The following is a 23,639-nucleotide window of genomic DNA, read 5'->3' as shown; positions in this document are numbered from 1 at the left end:
TTTAAAAATGTGAAAAGTGCTTTAATTTAAAAACAGGAAGAGTGTGTCCTACGGGTAGTTTGTCAAGCCCCCCTCACCTGCATGGAGCACACTCACGTGCTTCATCTGTTTAATAAAAAGATAGGTCTTTAATCTAGTTTTGAACTGAGCGAGTGTGTTTGAGCCTTGGACATTATCAGGAAGACTGTTCCAGCGTTAAGGAACCATTTATGAGAATGCTCAACCTCCTTTAGTGGACTTTGCTATTCTGGGTACTACCAGAAGCCCTGAGTTTTGAGATCTTAAGAGTTAGTTGGATTGTAGTGAGACAGAAGGTTTGTTCTGTTTATCGAACCAACCTTCTGTCTCACTACAATGCAACCAACTCTTTAAGATCTCATTGAGATCTAGACTTTTTACAGCTTTATAGGTAAGAAGCAATATTTCATAATCAATACTGAACTTAGGCTACAAACATCACTGTAGTTCTATTGTAAGCACAAATGAACTATGGCGAATCTCATTTTCCCACAGGACCTTGGGGCCCTGAAGATTCCTGAGCAGTTCCGGCTGGCGATCTGGAGGGGTCTGCAGGAAATGAAGCAAGGCCACGATTACGGCCAGCAGCTGATCCGCTCAAGCAGTAACATGGCCACCATGGCCATCGGCCCCAGCGGAGAACTGCAGCGGCAGCGCGTCATGGAGGCCGTGCACTTCAGAGTCCGCCACACCATCACCATCCCCAACCGCGGACCGGCCAACGGACCTGAGGAATGGCCCGACTTCGGCTTTGACATGCCCGACTGCAGGTTACACAAACACTCCATTAAAGAGGAGTATGCCGAAGGCGACGTTCACTGAGAAGAGCCGCCTTTATTTTTCGACACGCATTTCTATATTGTACGTATTGGGTCGTTGAAACTACAGCAGACGGTTTATATTTTCAATATAGTAGCACTTCTGTACTTTTTAGTTCCAGACAAAACATTTTATTTGATTGTCATTCGTGGCCTTACGCTAATATTACAATCACAAACAACAACAAAACAGTCAATTTAAAGTCATTCCTTAAAAATAACGATATTGGTGGTATGTAGATTTTTGAATGGGTAGAAGCCATGTGACATTTCAGAATATTGCCTTATTTATTATTTGGCTTGGTGTAAATAATATTTGTGCAATTGTGTATGATATTGATGCATGTATGTTCGAAACAAGTGTGAAGTTGTAGATTAAGTAAATGCTTTGACTTATGAATCATACTTTATATTTGCAGATTTTGATAAGCGCGAGTTTATCGAAGCCATATGTGTGTGACTTGATCAAAAAGCATTATGTAGTTGAAATATTCTCTCGTTACAATATGTCATCATTTATAAGAGATTCATCAGAGTTTTACAATGAAGAGAGCCATTCGGAAGCGGGATTCCACCACAGAATAAAAAAATAAATCAAACTTTCAGAAAATTGGCAGAATTTTTATCTTACAATTCAACGTGGAACAGACAGATTTCTTGCATTACTGTTGATTGTTTAAAAAAATAAAATGATAAATTTTATTTAAATAATATACAGTGGTCCCTTGTTAATCACGGGAGTCAAAATCCGCTAAGTAGTTAGCTTTATTTTTTCAATTATTATAGATGATTTAAGGCTGTAAAACCGAATGTAACAAACCGAAGTTTAATTTATTCAGTAATGGCGCCCTACAGTCACGTAACTTCAACCTTTCATTTAGTATGTCCAGAAGCCCCACTTTTTGTGCGATGGTTAACATCTTCCTCTGTCTTTAGGGTGTTACCACAGGTGCCTTTGAGGGTGCAGAACAGTCGTCGACATTATGGGGTTTGTTGCAAGCATACAGTACAGCACTTCAGAGTCACACTGCTAGCGATAGAATTAGATTTATTGTCCACCCCCCAACCGCCCCTACTGTTAAATGAAATTTACGCCCATGGAGCAGATGATCTGAATCAGGTGTGTTTGGTTAAGGAGACATGGTAAATGTGCAGAGCTGGTGGTTCTCCTGGAATGTGGTTGAGATACACTTTTAGGATATTTAGCACTTCTACGTTTTCAGACTTTTCTCAAATTTGTGACTTTTTCTTGAAATTCTTAGTATTTATTTTGAGTTAACATGTAACTAAAAAAACTTACAGACTACCAGGCAATTCTTTAAATAAACGACAGAATCATGAGAACTATCAATTGCAATTACAAACCCAGAACTAATATATTAAAATGTTTTTATTTTTATTCTGTGGTTGAAGCAAGCTTCCGCACTTCCAAACACACATCACATCAAATCATACACAGCTAACAAATACATCTCTCTCTGTTTTTTTTTTTTTTTTACGAGACACTTTTCAGTTTTGTTTTGTTTTGTGCCGTACACTTAATGTTTTTAAGTTTTATTATATGAATTCATACGTTAACATTGGATGGTCAAAAGTGTTGTTCATAAGTAAATATCTTTAAATTCACCTTTTTTGTGGTATTAGCCTTGCAGGACGAGGTTTTATTTATCATGCGGTACTGTTTATAATGTCTGTTTGACGTCTCGCAGGATTAACCACTGACGTCTTGTTATTTTGTTTTGTTTAATCGTGTTAATTTTAAAAATAATAATAATAGTCAGATTATGTCACAGTCAAGGTATTAAAGTCTTCATTTGAGCACAAAAACAACACATCCAGGTCACAAGGATAAAAAAAACAGACATATATATAATAATAATACATTCAAATTGATTATAGACATTAGAGCCATTATGTTTTTTGAAACCATTATTTACATAATTATTTTTGCACCTTTTACAAACAATTTCGAGCATTAGAGTTCATGAGGTCTTTAATCTAGTTTTGAACTAAGAAAATGTGTCTGAGCTTTGGGTATCACCAGGAAAGCTGTTCTGGAGCCATATATAAGAAGACTCGACCTCTTTTAGTGGACTTTACTATTCTACCAAGGCATTTTGGAAGAAAAAAATGCCAAACTATAAAAACAAAAATCATTATTATACTAAAAATTTATTTTATTTTTATTTTATACACTACCTGACAAAAAAACTTGTCGCCTATTTGAGTTTTATGATTTAATTAGGACAGTAAGGTCTGACTTTGCTTTGACAAAAGTCTTGTCACTGAACAGACATAATGAACAGTATAGAATATAGAAATGCTGCAGTGGAAACAGAACGAATATTCTGTATGACTTCCATGAACTTGGAGGACTGCATCCATACATCTCTGCAATGACTCAAATCACTTATTCATCAAGTCATCTGGAATAACAAAGAAAGCGTTCTTGCAGGAATCCCCGAGTTCAAGATTCTTTGGATTCATCTTCAATCAATGCATCTTCTCCTTCATTTTACCCCAGACATGCTTAATAATGTTCATATCTGGTGACTGGGCTGGCCAATCCCGGAGCACCTTGACCTTCTTTGCTTTCAGGAAATTTGATGTGGAGGCTGAAGTATGAGGAGAGCTATCCTGCGGAAAAATTTGCCCTCTCCTGTGGTATGTAATGTAATGTAATGTGCAGCACAAATGTCTTTATACCTCAGACTGTTGATGTTCCACCCACCCTGCAGATCTCTCGCACGCCCCCATACTGAGTGTAACCCCAAACCATGATTTTTCCTTTACCAAACTTAACTGATTTCTGTGTGAATCTTGGGTCCATACGGGTTCCAATAGGTCTTTGCAGTATTTGTGATGATTTGGATGCAGTTCACCAGATGATTCATCTGAAAAAAATTGACTTTCTGCCACTTTAACAAATGATCAACTGGAAGTCAAGTTATTAATAGTTGCTCTTACAACCGGGATCGATGACAAGACTTTTGTCAGGTAATGTAGTTGAAATGTGACTTGGACATAATTTCTTGGCCAATAATTACTCAAACATTACCTCGCAATTATAATAATAAATAATCAAGGGAAAACAAAAAGTATTTCAGACAGAGCCACAATGAGGAACATCATCTTATTTGATATATAAGGAATGTATTTATTATCTGTAAAAACTGTGTATAAAACTGAACTAAGGGCCGTGTTGAACTTTGGTGAGCTGTATGTAGTCAAAGAAGCATTTGTAAATATTTAGTGTTATTATTCATGTAACAAGAACAACAGATTAAAAATTGGATCCCAGAAGATTAAATTAATTAATTAAATTTTTTAAAAAAAGACATATTTTAAAATGGTGGTGATGGTGAAACACCATCATACAGATCCAAGCACTTTACGGCTTTAGGATATTGTAAACGTTGTAATATTCACAGTTAACATCAAGTCAGTATTATCATGTCTTTTTTGTGTGTCATTTTTGCAGATTTTAGAAATGTTTTTAAGATGTTTAATATGTTGTGTTTTCTTTATTCAAGAGCTGTAATGCCGTTTCTTTTTTATATCGCGGAGTTTGAATTATGTAAAGTGTTTTCCTTTTCAAATAAATACAAAAGTGTGCAAAAAGTGGGGGTGTTTCAATGCAAGGTCAGATAATCGAATAATTTGAATGTCAAATTTCAAATGTCGGTGAAAGATTACACAGGTTTTAGCAGTGGAGAGTGTCTGAACTAGCAGTAAAACTATGGCTTTATTATGACTTCTGTCCAATAATCTGAGTGAAGAGTGCACTCAAGAATACCTTGACGTCAAAAAAGAAAACCTGTCAAAAATGCTAATCGAGTTAATGTCAAAACCTTGATGTCTATTTGACATCTACATATTGATGCATTTTTGACCACCATAATAACGACACATAAGTATTATAATACAGTAGATTCTGTGTCCCTGCAATGCATGTAAACTATCTTGATACCTTGATGTCAAAACGATGTCAAATTGATGTCTAATTGGTGTAAAAAACATAAAAAGTGCTAATCGATTGATGTCAAAACCTTGATGTCTATTTGACATCCACAGTTTTGACCATCATAATAATGACACAAAAAGTATTATTATATAAGAAAAATTTTATTCATCTGAAAGCTTAAATTCCAAATTACACATTTACATTGGATTTTGTGTCGCATGTAAACTACTCAAAATGACATCAAATTGACGTCTAACATTGGTGTAAAAAAACATGTCAAAAATTCTAATTGATTTGATGACAAAACCTTGACGTAAATTTGGCATCCACACACTGACGCACTTGACCACCACAATAACGACACAAAAAAGATTATAAAAAGTTTTATTCATCTGAGAGTTTCAATTCCAAATGACAAATTTACACTGGGTTTGTGTCCCCGCAATGCAATCTTAATACTCTGATATCAAAATGACATCAAATTGATATCTAAATTTGGTGTCAAAAAACGTGTCAAAAAAGCTAATCGATTTGATGTCAAAACCTTGACATCTATTTGACATCCACACATTAACGCATTTTTGACTACCATAATAACGACACAATAAATATTATAATACACTGGATTTTGTGTACCTGCAATGCATGTAAACTATCTTGATACAATGTCAAAAATGACATCAAATTCACGTCTAAACTTGGTGTTAAAAACGTGTCAAAACCTTGACATCTATTTGACATCCACACATTGACGCCTTTTTGACCACTATAATAATGACACATAAGTATTATAATACATTGGATTCTGTGTCCCTGCAATGCATGTAAACTATCTTGATACCTTGATGTCAAAATTACATCAAATTAATGTCTAAATTTGGTGTCAGAAATGCTAATCGATCAGTCAAAACCTTGATGTCTGTTTGACATCCACACTTTTGAGCATCATAATAATGACACAAAAAGTATTATAATATAAGAAAAGTTTTATTCATCTGAAAGCTTCAATTCCAAATTACACATTTACACTGGACTTTGTGTCCCTGCAATGCATGTAAACTACCTTGATGTCAAAATTACATAAAATTGACGTCTAACATTGGCATCAAAAAACATGTTAAAAAGCTAATCAATTTGATGTCAAAACCGTAATGTCTATTTGACATCCACACATTGATGCAATTTTGACCACCATAATAACGACACAAGTATTATAATACTCTGGATTTTGTCTCTACAATGTATGCAAACTATCCTGATACCTTGATCTCAAAATTACATCAAATTGACGTCAAACTAAATTAGAAAATTACCCATAACAGAATGCTAAATAGTTTTGTATATTTACCTTCGGCCCACGTCTCTCGATGATATTTGTTTTTTACCCCTTCAAACGAAAAAGTTTGGTGAGCCCTGCACTACTATGAAGGCCTGCATATGGATTGAGTGCAGTAGCGATGTGTTCTGCTATCGGCTGGTGTGGTCTGGCGCGCTCGCGTTTACAGAAGCACTGACGTGTTCACAGAGCAGCAGCGCGACGCGCGGATCGGTAGCCGAAAGTGACACAGCGGCACAACCGGGTAAGACAAATACATTTAATCTCACCTCACTCCTATTTTGAACCTTTCGCAGGCCCTCCTGCTCATCTGGTATGTTAACTGTCCGCCTAATTTTAATTTCCCCTAAGTGGCAGGACGACTGCTAACGTATATGTTCTGTAAGATGCGATATTAGATGGTGCTAGCAAAGTTTACCCGTTCGGATTTCCCCGGAAGTGAGTTGTCCACTTTTTATGTGTGTCTTCTGGTCTTTGTAGTTCATTCTTCAAATCTAACATGACACATTTGCGAATTAAAACTACAACCAGTATGTTTCCGCCTAAGGCAAATCACGTTGCGTAGGAGACCGGGAAGTGTAGTTTATGAGTATCTTCCGCATTATGTGTGTCAATGTAGAAAAATGTTTCTAAGAACTACAGCAACCAGTATGCTCTACGTCTTAAAGGAATCACTTAGCTACGGCTAAAAGCCCGATGCTAAATAGCAAATTAGCTTACAAGCTCTGCCCATTAGGCTTCTAGTTACAATATCAGTGAGTTTATTAAATAAACGCAGAGGTAAGTGTAAAAACAGACTGAGAATACATACACACCGGAACTAAAGCCACTGGTCATTTGCATGTACTGTCCTGTTTGGTGTGGACGTCAGGAAATGGATCAAGGTTCTGCACTGGGATCACAAAAATTATTTTGGTATTTAAATAAATTATTTGGCATCAACCTCAGTGAAGCATTAGATTATGCTGTCGTCTTCACTAATGACTAAAATATGGTACTTTAAGGTTTATGTTTTGATGCAAAATCATCAAACCGGCCCTTCATTCATTTGATACGCCGTTTTTTGACGTCGTCTTGATTTATTTAGGCTTGTTGTTTGACTTTATCAACCTCTTGTTCGTTGACGTGATCTTTTTTTTTGGACTTTGCCTCAGATTATATCTTTAGATTAACACACAGAGGATTCCATGTTTACAACCAGAAAATCAAGATGACGCTCTCATAACTAAGCCGTATATTATTATTAACTTAAATAGTGAATACGTCACCGATCGGTTAATTACGCGATGTTTTGACAGTAAATGTTTGGACAGATTTTTTAACCTTGGTACCAAAACGTAATTCCAACTCCACCCGTAACCCCGCCTGTGAAGTGTCATTTCCTATCTGTAAGTTACTGAGTAAATCAGGTGATCCAAAGAGAGGAAGAAATCCTCAGGAATGTGTTTTACTTTAGATTTTCTGAAGCCTTTTCTTCTACAGTTAAAACAAACCTTTATTTTTCTTTTAATTTAGAAAAGCAAGGCAAATTTGAACTATTAATGAGGTAAATGCATATTTATATCATTTAAAGAATAGTTTATTTTCATATAGGTCTCAATTTTGTTTGTAAAGAGAGACATCTCACTGAGACATGAAACGTCTCATTTTGGTGTTGTCTTATATTCGACATATAAAGCATATTAAATAAAAGTATCGGGCCTGCATTGTTTAAATTTTAAATATGTTTAGTAAAAAAATAAAATGAAATGTGGGTAAATTAAATTAATGGTGTCATTTAGTGAAAAATAAAGGCACATATTCAAGCCTGTGCTTATTCAAATATAAAATGAGTAAATATTATATTCTAAATTTTACATTAGATTTTCTGAAGCCTTTTCTTAAGGTTTTTATTCTTCTACGATTAAGAAATAAACTTTTTTCTTTTAATTTAGAAAAGCAAGGCAGTTATGCACTGTTAATGAGGCAAATGCATATTTATATAATTTAAAGAATAGTGCATTTTCGTAGAGTAAATTTTATATTACGAATTTAATAAAAGCGTCTTGCATCTTTTGAATCACCACTTCATATACTGAGTTATATTTTCGAATCATTTAAAGCTTTATTATATCTTTACTACACCCATAAGGAATTTTTGTTGTGCGATTATATTGTCACAGAAATTGTTGTGATAAGTGATATTATTGTCATATTGAGGTCATTTAATGCAACTGATTATATAATGCTTATATAGCAGGATAATAATGCAAATTAATAGACATAAACTCTTTAAAATACTTGTTTATTTAGAACCATTTGGTGTTAAAACGGTAAATGTCTTATTATACATACACCGTCTTTATTTATTTAGGCTTGTTGTTTTACTTTATCAACCTCTTGTTTGTTGACGTGATCTTTTTTTTTTTTTTTTACTTTACCTCAGATTATATCTTTAGATTAACACACAGAGGATTCCATGTTTACAACCAGGAAATCAAGATGTAATCTTATAAATGCACTCATGAATCCATGTATTATTATTAACTCAAATAAGTTTGTGAAAACGTCACCAGCTGGTCAATTACACTATGTTTTGCCAACAAATTTTCAGACTAATTTTTAACCATGGTACCAAAACGTAATTTCAACTCCACCCATAACCCTGCCTGTGGAGTGTAATTTACTATCGGTAATTTACTGAGTAAATCAGGTGATCCAAAGAGAGGAAAAAATCGTCAGGAATGTGTTTTACATTAGTTTTTCTGAAGCCTTTTCTTCATGTTTGTGTTCTTCTACAGTTAAAAACTAAACTTTTTTTTTTCTTTTAATTAAGAAAAGCAAGGCAAATATGAACTATTAATGAGGTAAATGCATATTTATATTGTTTATTTTTGTATAGTTCTTCATTTTGTTTGTTTATAAAGAATCTCACCGAGGCATGAAATGTCTCATTTCGGTGTTGCCTTTTATTCGACATAAAAAGCTTGTAAAATGAAAGTATCGGGCCTACATTAATGTTTCAATTTTAAATATATTTAGTAAAAAACAGCATATTCAAATAGCAAATAAATAGACATAAACACTTTAAAATACTTATCATTGTTAAGGTTATTTAGAGTCTATGATGTTAAAACGCTAAATATCCTATTATATATACTTTTAAATGTTCAATTATAAACTTTGTCACAGGTGAGGTAGAATGTAAGTCATTGTAAAATGGCTTTAACATAGGGCTGGGCCGTTAACATAAATTATATCATGATACGATATAATATCGTTTATCTAATTTATGATAATAACAATGATAAGCTCTGTTATTATAGACTCTTTCTATTCTATATTGATCTATGAGCCAATCACATAGCAGAAATGTGCAACAATGGGAATCTAGTAGAGTTGTCACGATACTGGAATACGGTACCAATCAATACTGAAATTTTAAAAACGTCCTGCTAACATTTGAGCATGTTCTTAAACAGTGCTGATTTGTGATTGTGTTCAACAGAAATGACTTTGATTGGCCGTGAAGGTCATCAGTTCACCAAACTTGCCGCTGTTTAATGAGTGTAACCACAGATACAGGGACATTTATGTTGTACACAATGACAAATCAGTGCTGTTTAAGAACATGCTCGACAGCGGGAAATGGATGTTTTTCAAATTTCAGTATCGATTGGTACCAAATTCCAGTATCGTGCAACCCCACCATCTGGAAGTGTGATGATATTAGGGATGCACCAAATTTTCAGCCACCGAAATAGGTTATGCTATTTAATGGAACCTCTCATTTTTGGGCCCTTTATTGTTGGGGGACTCTTTTAAATCTAGAAGAATTAACAACTGATGTCAAAATGTATATCTTTATCATTCAATATAGAAAATAATTAATCGAGATTGCATTTTTGCCAAAATCGCCCAACCCTATTTTAACGTTATTTGTGAACTTGTTAATATATATTGCAATTGAAAAAAAATGATCAAGGTCATCTCAGAGTATTGCACGAAAACTTGCTATATTGATTATTGTAACAGGCCTACATATATTGAAACTAAAAATGCTCTAATCGTACTTGAATTCAACTCGAAACGATTTACTTTCAGCCTTTTTGACAGGTTTTTTTATTCAAAGCACATCCTCACACCTCACCTAATAAACTAGGAATGGTTATAAACTTTAAAATGGTGAAACAAAGACAAGCTTTCCTTTTCTAGGAGTTTCTTTATTGTTGAAAACGGTCATATTTCTTTGGTACAACAGAAATGTATGCATGAGGTTGTAGTTTTGTGTGATCGAAGGATAAATGGATGGTTTAACAGTACACAGAAGTACACAAAAGTATGCTTTAGTTCGAAGATTGTGTGGTTTATAATGTTTAACTATTCTAGTACTGAGTAGTAGAATGATTTGCATGCAGTTTTGAATAGAAACCTGAGTGGACATTGAGTGCAGTGAACAGATTGGATGGAAGTGTAAATATAAAAGAAGTTAAAATGTAAATTGTTCATATATGGTGTCCTTCCTGAATTCACAGACAGAATGCCAGAAGGAGACAGTGCCGGTGAATCCATCCATGGGAAACCATCAGCGATCGGGAACTTCTTTAAGCGGCTCGGACAGGTGAGGCTTAGACTAGTCACATGAAAGGGCTCCAGCTGTACAACTTTGTGGCACCAGACGTGAGGTGGGATAAAAAAAGAAAGAAAGAAACTGAAATGATGTTGTCCCCACATGTTAGTGCTTCCCACAAGTTTGAAATATACTTGTGGGGGTAGCCGGATTGAAACACATCATTTATCCACATCACATAACTATATACGACAAACAAAAATTTAATTATTTAAATTCATTTAACTATAATTTTGTTTATTATGACACTGTTATACACTATTTTTATTCAATAGGTTAAAGTAAAAAAAAAAAAAAATGTTGAAATAAAAATAGAAATCCCAAATTTCACTTTTATGCTATTCAGGAGCCATGTGCACACACTGACAGGTAAAATCTGCTTCTCCCTCTATTTCAAGTTCAAAGCAAACTTGAATGCCAAAGCATTTTAGATATGTATATAAAATAGCCCATGTAATATATTAACATCATCAAATTAATAAAATATGCAGCAAATGAGAAATAAAAAGAAAAAGGAATAAAACAGGCAATAGCGCTTTTCACACATGCAGACCTTTCCGGAAAATAACTGGCAATTTTCCGGAAAGGTCTGTATGTGTGAACAGGCCCTTTTTTAAATACCGGTAAATTTATTTCAGCTATTTTCCATAAAGAGAAGGTGTATCATTGGCAGTAATTTGCCGGTATGCTGCTCTGTGTGAGCTAGGGTTGGGTCGATAGACATCATGATGCTGAGCTGGCATGGCGATCCTCCACCCCGCCCCCGTCGCAAACCCGGACACTGCATGCATGTTGGACAGTTTATCATGGATGTACCGCTGGATCGCGTCTCACTATAGTTGTTAAATGTAATGTTTAATTCATCTTATCTCTATCTAACGACTCTTCGGTCTTTTGAATCTATCAGCTAACGTGTCAAGCGTCACTCGCTTTCACGCTTGTACTTGGTTGTACTACCAACCAGGTTTGTCGACCCCATTATAACGACACCGATCACACTGCCTATTCATGCCAGAGTCCCGCGGAAAAAGTGATTGACAGGTGGTAATTTGTGTGTAAATTCTCTTTATTTATTTATGATTTGGTTACAGGTAAAACAAAGAACATGCGGGTCAGGTAGTTGAAACGGTAGGCTACAAATAATTAATTCGTTATGATTGAATTAATGAATTATTCATGAATAATTCATTCACTGCCGCCTATGACGACGACGCCATCGTCCATCGCCATTTTCACATTAGACATCGTGTGATGCCAAATTGGTCGACATCGCCCAACCCTAGTGTGAACACAGAAGGAAGATTGCGGGAAAGAGCATGTTCACGATTAGAATGTGCTGACGTGAGACGTCTACTCCAGCCAATCAGAACATTCAGACGTATTCATATCTGTGCTGTTTATGAAAATAAAAGCCTTAAAATATTTTTCCAGACACATTTAGCTGCTAGATGTTAGTCAGATAACGTTTCTATGTTCCTCCTTAATGCCAACGGTGTAAAAAATCATCAGTAACATGCTCATGATAAACCGCTGTTTGTTTACCTTTAAGCTCTGCTTCAGTTGCTTGACCCGTGTGCACGTAAAGCAGCCGGTGAGCGCCAGCACACGCATATTATGAACATTACCATCAACAAAAGAACGACCCCTTTTATATTTACAAATACAAGCGTGACCGTTTAGAGCTCATTTCTGGTTAATGATGTCAGGATTTATCTGTATTTTGGATTGAATGTGTGAATGGTCCTTTCTGGGAAATTCGGGAACTTTCTTGCCTGTGTGAACAGCGCTTTTTTGACTTTACCGGTAAAGTCGTTTCAGTATTTTTCCGGATATTTACTGGTATCTCTGTGTGAAAGGTGGTATTATCTCTAAAAACAATTATAATTACAAGATTAACGTTTATTATTTAAATAAGGTATAAATAACTAAATTTTGCATCACTTTACTTCCGTTAGCTGCCATGCTGGTGTTGTAGATGATGTATTCTGGGAGATTTTCTTACCCCTTGGTTTCGATTTTGGTTCTGAAAAATCTCTGTTTTGAAGGGGTATCTAGCCCTTCCCCTTAGCCCTACGCCTTCAAGCTGAAGAGAATTGGGTAAGGGGGAGGGCTAAGGGGTAGAATTGGGATTAGGGCTAAATATACTTAGGTGCCCGTTAATATATCTGTCCGGCCCACCCAAGTAAAGTCTACGTGTGGGAAGCACTGCATTTTTTATGAATTTATGAGCTAAATACAAATTAGTTTAAAACTAAAGTCCAAAATGCAATGCTTTTTTATTGGAATAATATTGTAAATTGAATGGCTTTGTTGCACAGAAGTTATCAGCAGCTCAAGGCACGCGAGCAAAAGCACCAATCTCATTGGTCAGAGAAAAAGAATGGGATTTCACCCTACTGCAAAAATGAGCCAGGGATGTTTTATTTTTATTCTTTAAATGATGTTTAGTGTGTTGCATATTCGCATTAGCACCCTTTGTTTTGTCACAGGTATTAAACGTCAGCGATAATCGTCCTGCTATGTATAAGCTCTTTAGTTGAATGTTGCTGAATAATCAGATTCACTAACTCTATTTTTGTATTTTTTTTAATGCAGATTTATCAGTCATGGTTGGACAAGTCAACGCCGTTCTCAGCAGTCCGATGGGCATCCACGCTTATTCTAACGGCCATATATATGATCAGAGTATATATACTACAGGTAAAATAAAACAAAAGTGTAAAACCACACTCACGCTGTTTATTTAAACTTCTTATTTAAAATAAAGTGAAACACAATTCTTGAAAAACGATTAAGGTAATTTAATCTATTTGTGTTGGTACAACATGAAGGAATTTTGCGGAAGCATTTTTTTACAGTGTCTTTCTCTTAAAAACTAGGGATCTGAACTCATTTAAATATTGTTATTCTTCTGGAAACAAAGAATGGCTCAACGCTGCCAAAAAGTTTGGGGTTTTGTTTCCTGAAGAAATAGGTTATTCAATAGGTTAAAGTAAAAAAAAATTTTTGAAATAAAAATAGAAATCCCAAATTTCTCTTACTTTTATGCTATTCAGGAGCCATGTGCACACACTGACAGGTAAAATCTGCTTCTCCCTCTATTTCAAGTTCAAAGCAAACTTGAATGCCAAAGCATTTTAGATATGTATATAAAATAGCCCATGTAATATATTAACATCATCAAATTAATAAAATATGCAGCAAATGAGAAATAAATGACAGAAAAAGGAATAAAACAGGCAATAGCGCCTTTCACACATGCATACCTTTCCGGAAAATAACCGGCAATTTTCCGAAAAGGTCTGTATGTGTGAACAGGCCCTTTTTTAAATACCGGTAAATTAATTTCAGCTATTTTCCATAAAGAGAATGTGTATCATTGGCAATGTAAAATAAAAAACGTAACAAAAAAGTGAACATATTTAAATCGGTGAAGATCATTACTTGAATTAATCAACTTGCCAGGAATAAAAATTTTTCTTAGAAAGCATATTTCTAAAGGCGCCGTTGACCTACATGTTAATAACAAAGTAATCCATATATGCAAAGATAACAAAATGAATCAGTTTACAAAGGAAGTTCTGTGTAATAAAATTAAATGACCTAGGGAAAAAAGTATTGAACGCATGAAGAAAGGGAGGTGTAGAAAGGCAGTGAAAGCCCTCTGCCCTTCGACAGTGTAAATGAATATCAGCTGCTTCAGTCCATCATCTACATTAGCAGGATGAAGATGAAACCAGGGTGGACATTTCAGCAAGGCAATGATCCAAAACTCAGCCAAGGAAACTTTCAAATGCTTTCAGAGAAAGAAAATAAAGCTGTAGAATGGCCCAGCCAATCACCTGACTGGAATCCAATAGAAAATACAAAATTAAACAAAATGAAAGATTAGATTTGATAGCAAAGACCAACAGAATTATCAAGATTGTTACACACTGTTGAAAAAAAAAACCCCTCACACCTGAGCAATGCATGTGACTAAATTCTCCATATGAGAGGCGTCTTTAAGCTGCCATCACAAAAAAAGCCTTTTAATATAAAGTATTAAATACATTTCAGTAGTTCAGTACTTTCTCCTTGTGTCATTCCCTTGCTGTTACACACAACTCATTTTTTAGATTTGTTTTGTTTTGTTCTATTTTTATGTTTGTATTGTTTGAGTTTTTATCAAAATCTGGATCAATTTCATGTCAACAGCTCCTTTAGAAATATCATTCACAGGAATAAAAACGTGAGGTGTTCAATGCTTATTTCCCCCACTGTAAATTGTTTTTAATTAGTTCTTTGTATCTCTGTATTTCGGTTTTTAGTGTCGTTTTAAGTTTAAAGCACTTATACGTAATTAAAAAATGTATTATTAGTATTATGCTTTAAACACAACGTTCTAGCATCTGTTGGGGATTGTTTGTGTAGATTTAGCTTATAAAATTTGAGTAACTGATACAGTTATGATCACAAAGCATTATTCAAATGTATTTAAATGTTTGTTTGTTTGTTTTAGGGGTGGTACATAGTCACATATGCTCTTGGGATCTACCACCTTAACCTCTTCATTGCTTTCCTCTCACCAAAAGTGGATCCCTCATTGCTCGATGATCCAGGTAGGAATGAGATCAAAACCAATCTGCATTGCTGAGGGGATTTATTCTTAATCAGTGTTTATCTTCATCAGACGAGGGTCCGGCACTACCCACAAAACAGAACGAAGAGTTCCGGCCGTTCATCAGGAGGTTGCCAGAGTTCAAGTTCTGGTGAGTTTCGAAATATAAAAAATAGTTTTATGAGTGCAGAGAAATAAGTGGAGCTTTTTGCAATGTGGAAAGCAGAATTTGGCAACAAATTCTGAGGAAAGAGGAAAAGAAAAGCAAGTTAGCAATTTGGAAAACTTTGAGTTCAGTTTAGTGCAATATAAGTTTATAATAAATGTTTTTTTTATAATAATAATATATAAATAATTTCTAATAAATACATTTTCGATTCATGCGTATTTTTTTTAATCAGTGACTGTGTTGTTTCTTACTTTTAATTCTTTATTCTTTAGTTTAATTCTTTTTAGTTCTTTATTTTTCACAGTTTTAGGTCATAATTTTACATGAGTTTTTATCTTTTTTTAGATTTGTCGTCAATATTTTTGGCAGAAAATATATCCCATAGTCGCGTCGACACCTCATACATGGTGGCCTTACATGTTGTTTATTATAATGAGAGGATTTTGAACAACTGCACTGAACAAAAACAAACAAAAAAACGCAGTGCATTTTAGTGATTCAATTTGGTAAGTGGATTCTCACTAAAACGAACACCTCTCATTGGTCATTGGGTGTGAGATAGCACCACTTATTTCTGTGACTGTCTACATTGCTTAACACCTCCAAAAGTATATTTCAAATGGAAACCTTTAACACGAATACACACTGGAGCATTTGCCAGATCTTTTTGGCCACTGTCCTGTAATTACAACTTCATCTGAGGGTGATCTTGCTTTAATTTGTGATGCTTGGCATCCTTTAGCAACACAAAGCCTGGCTTTCTAGAAAGTTGGACCTATAAAATTGATATCATTAGCCTTTTGCTGGTTACTAACTATTAATGAGTTGCTAATGTTACGTAATGTTGCCATCTCAAATAGCTGCACTCTAAACATCTAAATCATCTTTAAGTATAATAGCTTTGCATGTCATAGAAAGTCAGTGATGATGAAAAGCCCAACTCTGCAAACTGACATAGTTTGGACACGTTTGCGATGGCAGGAAATAGGTGGTTTTTGACCAAATTTTTTGGTAGGCTACTTGGTTTTTCATAAGAAATGGAATGTCATTCTGAAAATATTAGACATACCAGTAAATAACATTTAAAAACTTGATTTTCACCACAGAGGGTCTTTAAATTGTTTACATTTTATTAATTAATCTTGGCCCTTTAAATTCCTCTTGTTACAATTGACCGTGTCTTGTTCCTTATTTTGAGAATATCTAAAAGAGTTTTTGTTGGCTTTGGCCATTAAATTACTCTTTAAAAAAGTATAACAATAATATATATATATATATATATATATATATATATATATATATATATATATATATATATATATATATATATATATTGCAGATTTAATTTCATCACATTTTAAACAAAACAACACCAAACCTCCAATTCTAGCAAAAAAAAACGTATCCAATGAATGTGTACTTGATAAGATATAATGAAGTCAATGTAGTTATTGCTGTCATAGAGCGTTTACAGTCAATGAGACGAGGAATAATCCAATATTGTAATAGGGGTTTAGTTTTCGACAAAAGGTTGACCAATCACAATAGACTTTGCTATCTGACCACCAATCAGAACAAAGCAGACTGTCAAAAGAAGGGGTAAATGAAGAGAAATTGAATGTTTTGTTTAAAATGTGGAAAAAAGTAAAGTCGGAAACGCCAAACCTTCAATTCTATCAAATTTATATTTTTGAAAAAAGTTTGCGTAGTTTGTGAAGTTTCGAGCACACAGGATCTTCATTATTAATGTGTACTTGGTAAGATATATTGAAATCAATGTAATCATTGCTGTAATATTGTGTTTATAGTCAATAAAAATAATTAAAAAATCTATATCATAATAAGTGTTTCATTTTCGAAAAAAGTGGTTAACTATCACAATGGACTTGGCCATCTGACCACCAATCAGAGCAAAGCAGACCCTCAAAAGAAGGGTTAAGTGAAGAAAAATCAATTGTTTTGTTTAAAATGTGGGGGGAAAAAAAAGTAAAGTTGGAAACACCAAACCTCCAATTCTATCAAATTTATTAAGATGATAATAATAAAAAAACATTTGTGTAGCTTGTGACGTTTCGAGCACACAGGCTCTTCATTCGGAATGTGTACTTGATAGGATATATTGAATCAATGAAATTATTGCTGTCTTTATCATCGAATATGATAATAGGTGTTTAGTTTTTGACAAAAGTGGTAGACCAATCACAATGGACTGGACAACCTGACCACCAATCAGAGCAAAGCAGAACAAATTTCATAACAAATCCTCAAATAATAATGAGCCTGTGCCTCAATACACTCAAGCTAAAGTTAATTTTTGGTTTTATTACACGCTGATTAGACATTGGTGCTAAAATTACATCATGATTTACTCACCCTCAAGCCATCCTCAGTGTATATGACTTTCATCTTTCAGACAAACAATCCTGGCTCTTCCATGCTGTTTAAGGGGTTGGGTAGTGGCCCTTATTTACTTCTAAAAGCGCATGAATTAGTTGCATAACTAACCCATACTGCCAGGGGATTAACGCATGTCTTATGTAGCAGATCAATGTGTTTTTGTAACAAATATCTTTTACAGCTTTTAATTATAAACTCAAATCACCGACTACTGACTTCCGCTGTAAATGTGTTACAACAAGCACGCTAACTATAAAGATTACGATAAAGACATTGTTCTAAAATATTTTGTGAATGTGAAAGAACAGCAAAGTATTGTTATAGACCGCAGCTATAACAATAAACATAAACAATGTAGTTGGGATCACTTTCAGAGCAATTTCTCCTGGCTAATAAACAATAAAACTCTGACATCCAGTCAGAATCCATTGAAATATACAACTATAATACAATATATGGTAAAAGGACTCACTTAAGAAGCTAGATATGTTCTTAAACCCTCTTTTCAAAGATAAGCAGGATCTTGGAAACTTGTTTATACTATGGAAAATAATGGAAAAAAAAACACATGAAAATTCTGAAAGCAAGACTCGCAAATTGAAGTATAAAAATAAAAATACCTCAGTGTTTGGGGTAATCTTTGACCTGCCGCCTTTGAAAATGCTGCAGAAAATAATTCGTTTTTTGGTTATCGATCGCAAAATTCACTGTTTGATTGGATCGATTACACAAGCTGGATTCACTGGTCAGATGCACTATTCGGTAGTAATGCCAAATGAAAAGTGTAATCGAAAATTAAACAGCTCGTTCTTCGGTGTAAACGTAAATATATTTATCATTCTATTTAAATCTTGCTTAGTGTAAATGGGTCTTTACGTCATCCTTTATCAGTCGAGTCAAAGCTCAGTCAAGAAGTTGTCGAGAACACGTTATCTGCCGCCTAACATTTATGTTTTGACTTTAGAATTTAATAATAAGAGAAATATTTTGACAAAAACGCAAGGCAGATGGAGGAGCCATTGTATTGATTACACAAGCTGGATTCACTGGTCAGACGTGCTAATTGGTAGTAATGCCAAATGAAATGCCTGATTATAAATAGATCGTTATCGTTCTCTAGCGTGAATGCAAATATATTTATGATTGTATTTAAATTCATCGTTATCTTGCTTGGTGTAAATTCATCAGTCAAGTCAAAGCTCAGCCAAGACGTTGTTGAGACTGTGCATTTGGCAGCCGCCTAAAGGGTTTGTTTTGAGTTAAGAATTTTAATCTTAAGAAACATTTCAGTTATAATCTGCTTCATAAGACATGCATTAACCCCCTGGCACAGTACGGGTTAAGTTGACAATGAATTTATACACTTTTGAAAGCAAAACAAAGCCATTATATTGATTACACAAGCTGGATTCACTAGTCAGACATGCTAATTGGAAGTGATGCCATATTAAAGGCATAATCTAAAAATAAACCGATCCTTATCAATCTTCAGTGTGAACGCAAAAATACTTATCATATTTAAATTAATAGTTATCGTGCTTTGTGTGAATGGGTCTTTACATCATGCTTCATCAGTCGAGTCAAAGCTCAGCCAAAAAGTTGTCGAGAATGCGTATTTGGCAGCCGCCTAAAGTATTTGTTTTAAATTCTAAACTCAATAAGAAATACATTACATTCATTACACAAGCTGGATTCACTGGTCAGACGTGCTAATTAGTAGTAATGCCAAATGAAAAGCCTAATCTAAAAATAAGCAGATCGTTATCGTTCTTCAGCGTGAACGCAAATATATTTATGATTATGTTTAAATTCATCGTTATCTTGCTTGGTGTAAATGGCCTTTAAGTCATGCTTCGTCGGTCGAGTCAAACCTCAGCCAGTAAGTTGTTGAGAACTTACATTCGGCAGACGCCTAAAGTATTTGTTTTGAGTTTAAAATTTAATAAGAATAATTTTGTGTTACAAAAACACATTGATCCGCTTTATAAGACATGCGGTAACCCACAGGCAGCATATGGGTTAGTTTGACGATGGACATTTATTTTGAAGCAAAAAAGGTTTTATACAATATGAAAGAGCCATTACGTTGATTTACACAAGCTGGATTCACTGGTCAGACGTGCTAATCGATAGTAACGCCAAATTAAAAGCCTGATCTATAAATAAACGGATTGTTATCGTTCTTCAATGTGAACACTAATATATTTATGGTGGTGTATGGGTTAGTTTGACAATAGATTTACACACTTTTTGAAGCAAAAAAATGCCATTTTTACAATATGGAAATTGAAACTACTCTGACTATTGTTTGCAAGTAAATTAAATAAGGTAATCTTTCTTTTGGGGTGAACTATTCCTTTAATACGAGGCAGTTCTTGCATACAAGTATAGATTTAATGCATAAATTTGCCTGTTTTGGTTTTCTTTTACAGGCATTCAGCAACGAAAGGCATCGTCATCGCTATGATTTGCACATTCTTCGACGCCTTTAATGTGCCAGTGTTTTGGCCCATCCTCGTAATGTATTTCATCATGCTGTTCTGCATCACCATGAAACGGCAGATCAAGGTTCGTCAATAGATGATGTTTCTAGTTCGTTAGCTGAGCTGTGTTGAGTAAATGTAGAGTTGATGTTTCTTTTTTTTTTTTTCTCCACAGCACATGATCAAGTATAGATACCTGCCCTTCACACACGGGAAGAGGACTTACAGAGGCAAGGACGACACAGCGAAAACCTTTGCTAGTTAAAATTCCCCTTCCTGAAATTAAAGTTATTGATGAAGAATGGTGCGTAAAGGGGGTTGAGGTTTTTTTTTTTTTCTCTCTCTCTCACTTTTTTTGATTTCTATCTTTTTGTCTGAGTAAGAAAAAGCCAAGCTTGTTGGAACATTTGAAACTGTAATGCTGCCTTTCAGTGTTTTGGGGTTCTGGTCTTTGAGAAATGCTGTAGAGAGCTTCTACACTGGCGATTTTTAATATAGTAGGACGACCAACTGTGAGATTCGACTCGAAAGATTCTTCAAACTATGATAAATTTCTTCTTCACAGTGGATTTTAAAAGGAAGTACATATTTTATGCTCATTGTCTCACTCTCGTGTCTTTTAATAACCGTAGGAGACAAAAAGAGATATTTAACAGAATGTTTATGCTGCTCTTTTTCCATATCTTTTTCCGTATTTCTAGAAAATAGCCAGATTTGTTCTGCTAATGCTAAAAGTCATACTGATTTGAAACTAAATGAAGATTAGAAGTTCGTTTTTGCTTATCTTATTACCTCATTATTTACAAATCACTTCAAATATGTTGTCTATAATGGCAAAGTGCTCATTTTTTGACCCCCAGCGTTGTGAAACACAGTTTAATATTTATACCGTGGTACTTTCAGTGTCGGTTAATATAACATTAAATTCAGTATTCAGACTAACATAAGAAGCTTCCATGAGAGAGGAGAAATTATTGATGATGATGATGATGATGATGAGGATGATTATAAGGATCCATCTTGCTTATTTGCCATCTTAATATTTGCCTTTTATGAACATTTGTAATTCTCTTAATGTGCTGTAGCATTGTATTTAATTTCTGTACATACATGTCCACTTTAATCAAAAATAATCCATTTGTGCTGTTTGTAAGTTATTCTTCAGTAGGTAAACCTTTCAAACCCCCTTGCCTTGTACGTCAGGTCTTCTCTTTTTTAAAGCAACGCGTGCATTCCATTAAAATGAATATGATACACACAAATATTGGCTGTTATGTTTTTATCGTTTGAACATTCCCAGTAAAAACACCTTTCTTTCTCTTTTTCTTTTACAGAGGAAACATAAAGTTGAGTGCTTTAACTATTACAAATGGATGGAGAGGGTTGAAGGTTGTTGTTCTTTTTTTGTTTTTGTTTTCCTCCATTTTGTGCTGGGCCATAACAACTATTAGAGTTTTTTTAAGGGCAAATGCAGAGAACTTCAGTAACTTAAGCATTCAGGAGGACGTTTTCCTGTTAAAGTGCAGTTTTTTGGGGGAGGGGATATATAAATATATATATAAAATGTATAATGTTTAATTTTTTTTAATGGTTAGCATGTTTGAGTTCTTTCTTTTTCTGACAATGCCATTTTTACTGTATTAAATTCAGTCATCCAAACAAAAATAGGTTTGTTAATTCCTGATTACAGACATTGCATGTTTTAGCTTTTCTTGTGCTGCTGGTTTGAGAAAACGAAATGATTTTAATAACTAAGTGTACATTTTTTTTCACTACAAATGCTATTAAAAAGCTGTGTTCCTTCACTGCTCATTATCTGTTTTGTTTTTAGATTTAATAGAACAGTTTAATTGACTTTTAGCCGGCAGCTAGCTCTCTGCAACTATCACATGGTCGCCCACTGAAGCTAAGCAGAGCTGCGCCCGGTCAGTACCTGGATGGGAAGACCACATGGGAAAGCTAGGTTTCTGCCGGAAGTGGTGTTAGTGAGGCTAGCAGGGGGCGCCCAACCTGCGGTCTGTGTGGGTCCTAATGCCCCAGTATAGGGAAGGAGACTCTATACTGCTGAGTGAGACGTTAAACCGAGGTCCCAACTCTCCCAGGATGTCCTTTGAAAAAAAGAATAGGGGTTTAACCCCGGCATCCTGGCCAAATTTGCCCACTGGCCTCTGTCCATCATGGCCTCCTAACCATCCCCATATCTTAATTGGCTTCATCACTCTGTCTCCTTTCCACCAATCAGCTGGTGTGCGGTCTGGCTTAATATGGCTGCCGTCATGTAATCCAGGTGGATGCTGCACACTGGTGGTGGATGAGGAGATCCCCCCCCCATTGTGTAAAGCGCTTTGAGTGTCTAGAAAAGCGCTATATATTATTATTACTATATATATTATTGGTGTGTTTAGTAATAACTGTATATTATGCTTTTTTTGACTGAGAGATCCATTAAAATATAGATTATAAACGCATGTAGCCCTATTTGTAGTAAGAGAGCAACACCTTTCCTTTAACACCCTCAAAATACATCATTACACCAACTCATACTTTATTCTTCATCCACTGAAATCTGTTGGTACAATGTAGATTGTCAAAGCAGCTTCACATAGAAGTTCTAGTAAAAATCGTAGGAGACAAAAAGAGATATTTAACAGAATGTTCATGCTGCTCTTTTCCTTTATCTTTTTCCGTATTTCTGAAAAATAGTTCGATTTGTTCCGCTAATCCTAAAAATTGAAACTGCTTCAGTTCAGTTTTCAGAGTTGAAGTTTAGTTTTGTTCAGTTCAGTGTGGTTTAATTTTTAGTTCTGAAAGTCCAAACGCTGAAGAGCAAATCCATCGATGCGCAGCTCCACAACTCCCAAACCAACCAAGCAAGCCAGTGGCGAGGAACACAACTTCACCAACTGGTGAAAGTGAATAAAACCTCTAGAGAAACCAGGCTCAGTTGGGCACGACCAATTCTTCTTGGCCAAACTTCTTGTGCAGAGCTGCAGTCTAGGCGCTGAAGACTAGAGAACACAGGACGTCCATCGTGAAGAAACTACAGGTGTGAGATCACCAGCCGGTGTTCAGGCTGACCCACAGAATCAATGTGAAGACTAGTCTGTCACTAGGGTCTTTCAATGAGTCTCATGCTCTCCATGACCGCCACAGCACCTGCTCAGGATGCGGCCTGGTCCAGGATTATGGATACCGTGGCATCATCTCTTTACAGGTTTTGGATCACATCAACGGCGCTGCACAAT

At 35.0% G+C, this 23,639-nt stretch overlaps 2 protein-coding genes across 4 annotated transcripts in view; both read left to right on the top strand.

Annotated features, from left to right (window-relative positions):
* The window catches only part of tp73 (tumor protein p73), a 75,815-nt gene extending 71,369 nt beyond the window's left edge, over nt 1-4,446 (top strand). The window contains exon 13 of one of the 2 annotated variants that reach the window (XM_056463082.1): nt 514-4,446. In XM_056463082.1, the coding sequence (XP_056319057.1) occupies nt 514-840 (327 nt within the window). In that variant the 3' untranslated portion in view covers nt 841-4,446. The remainder of the gene's footprint in view (nt 1-513) is intronic. The other variant, XM_056463081.1, reaches the window with a different exon arrangement.
* A 1,830-nt stretch (nt 4,447-6,276) lies between these two features.
* rer1 (retention in endoplasmic reticulum sorting receptor 1) lies at nt 6,277-22,204 on the top strand. 2 transcript variants are annotated; one of them, XM_056463080.1, is made up of 8 exons: nt 6,277-6,380; nt 10,651-10,736; nt 13,341-13,445; nt 15,247-15,346; nt 15,418-15,496; nt 20,344-20,479; nt 20,570-20,624; nt 21,729-22,204. In XM_056463080.1, the coding sequence occupies exons 2-8, from the start codon at nt 10,656-10,658 to the stop codon at nt 21,737-21,739; spliced, it is 567 nt and encodes a 188-aa protein (XP_056319055.1). In that variant the 5' UTR covers nt 6,277-6,380; nt 10,651-10,655; the 3' UTR covers nt 21,740-22,204. The 2 variants fall into 2 exon arrangements, with proteins under 2 accessions (XP_056319055.1, XP_056319054.1); XM_056463079.1 differs by having other exon boundaries at nt 20,570-20,698.
* Nucleotides 22,205-23,639: the final 1,435 nt, after the last annotated feature.

The sequence above is a fragment of the Danio aesculapii genome, chromosome 8 (assembly GCF_903798145.1).
Source record: "Danio aesculapii chromosome 8, fDanAes4.1, whole genome shotgun sequence".
Taxonomy (NCBI): Eukaryota; Metazoa; Chordata; class Actinopteri; order Cypriniformes; family Danionidae; genus Danio; species Danio aesculapii.
The sequence above is the reverse complement of the archived record's forward strand: the minus strand, read 5'-3'. Positions and strand labels throughout refer to the sequence as shown.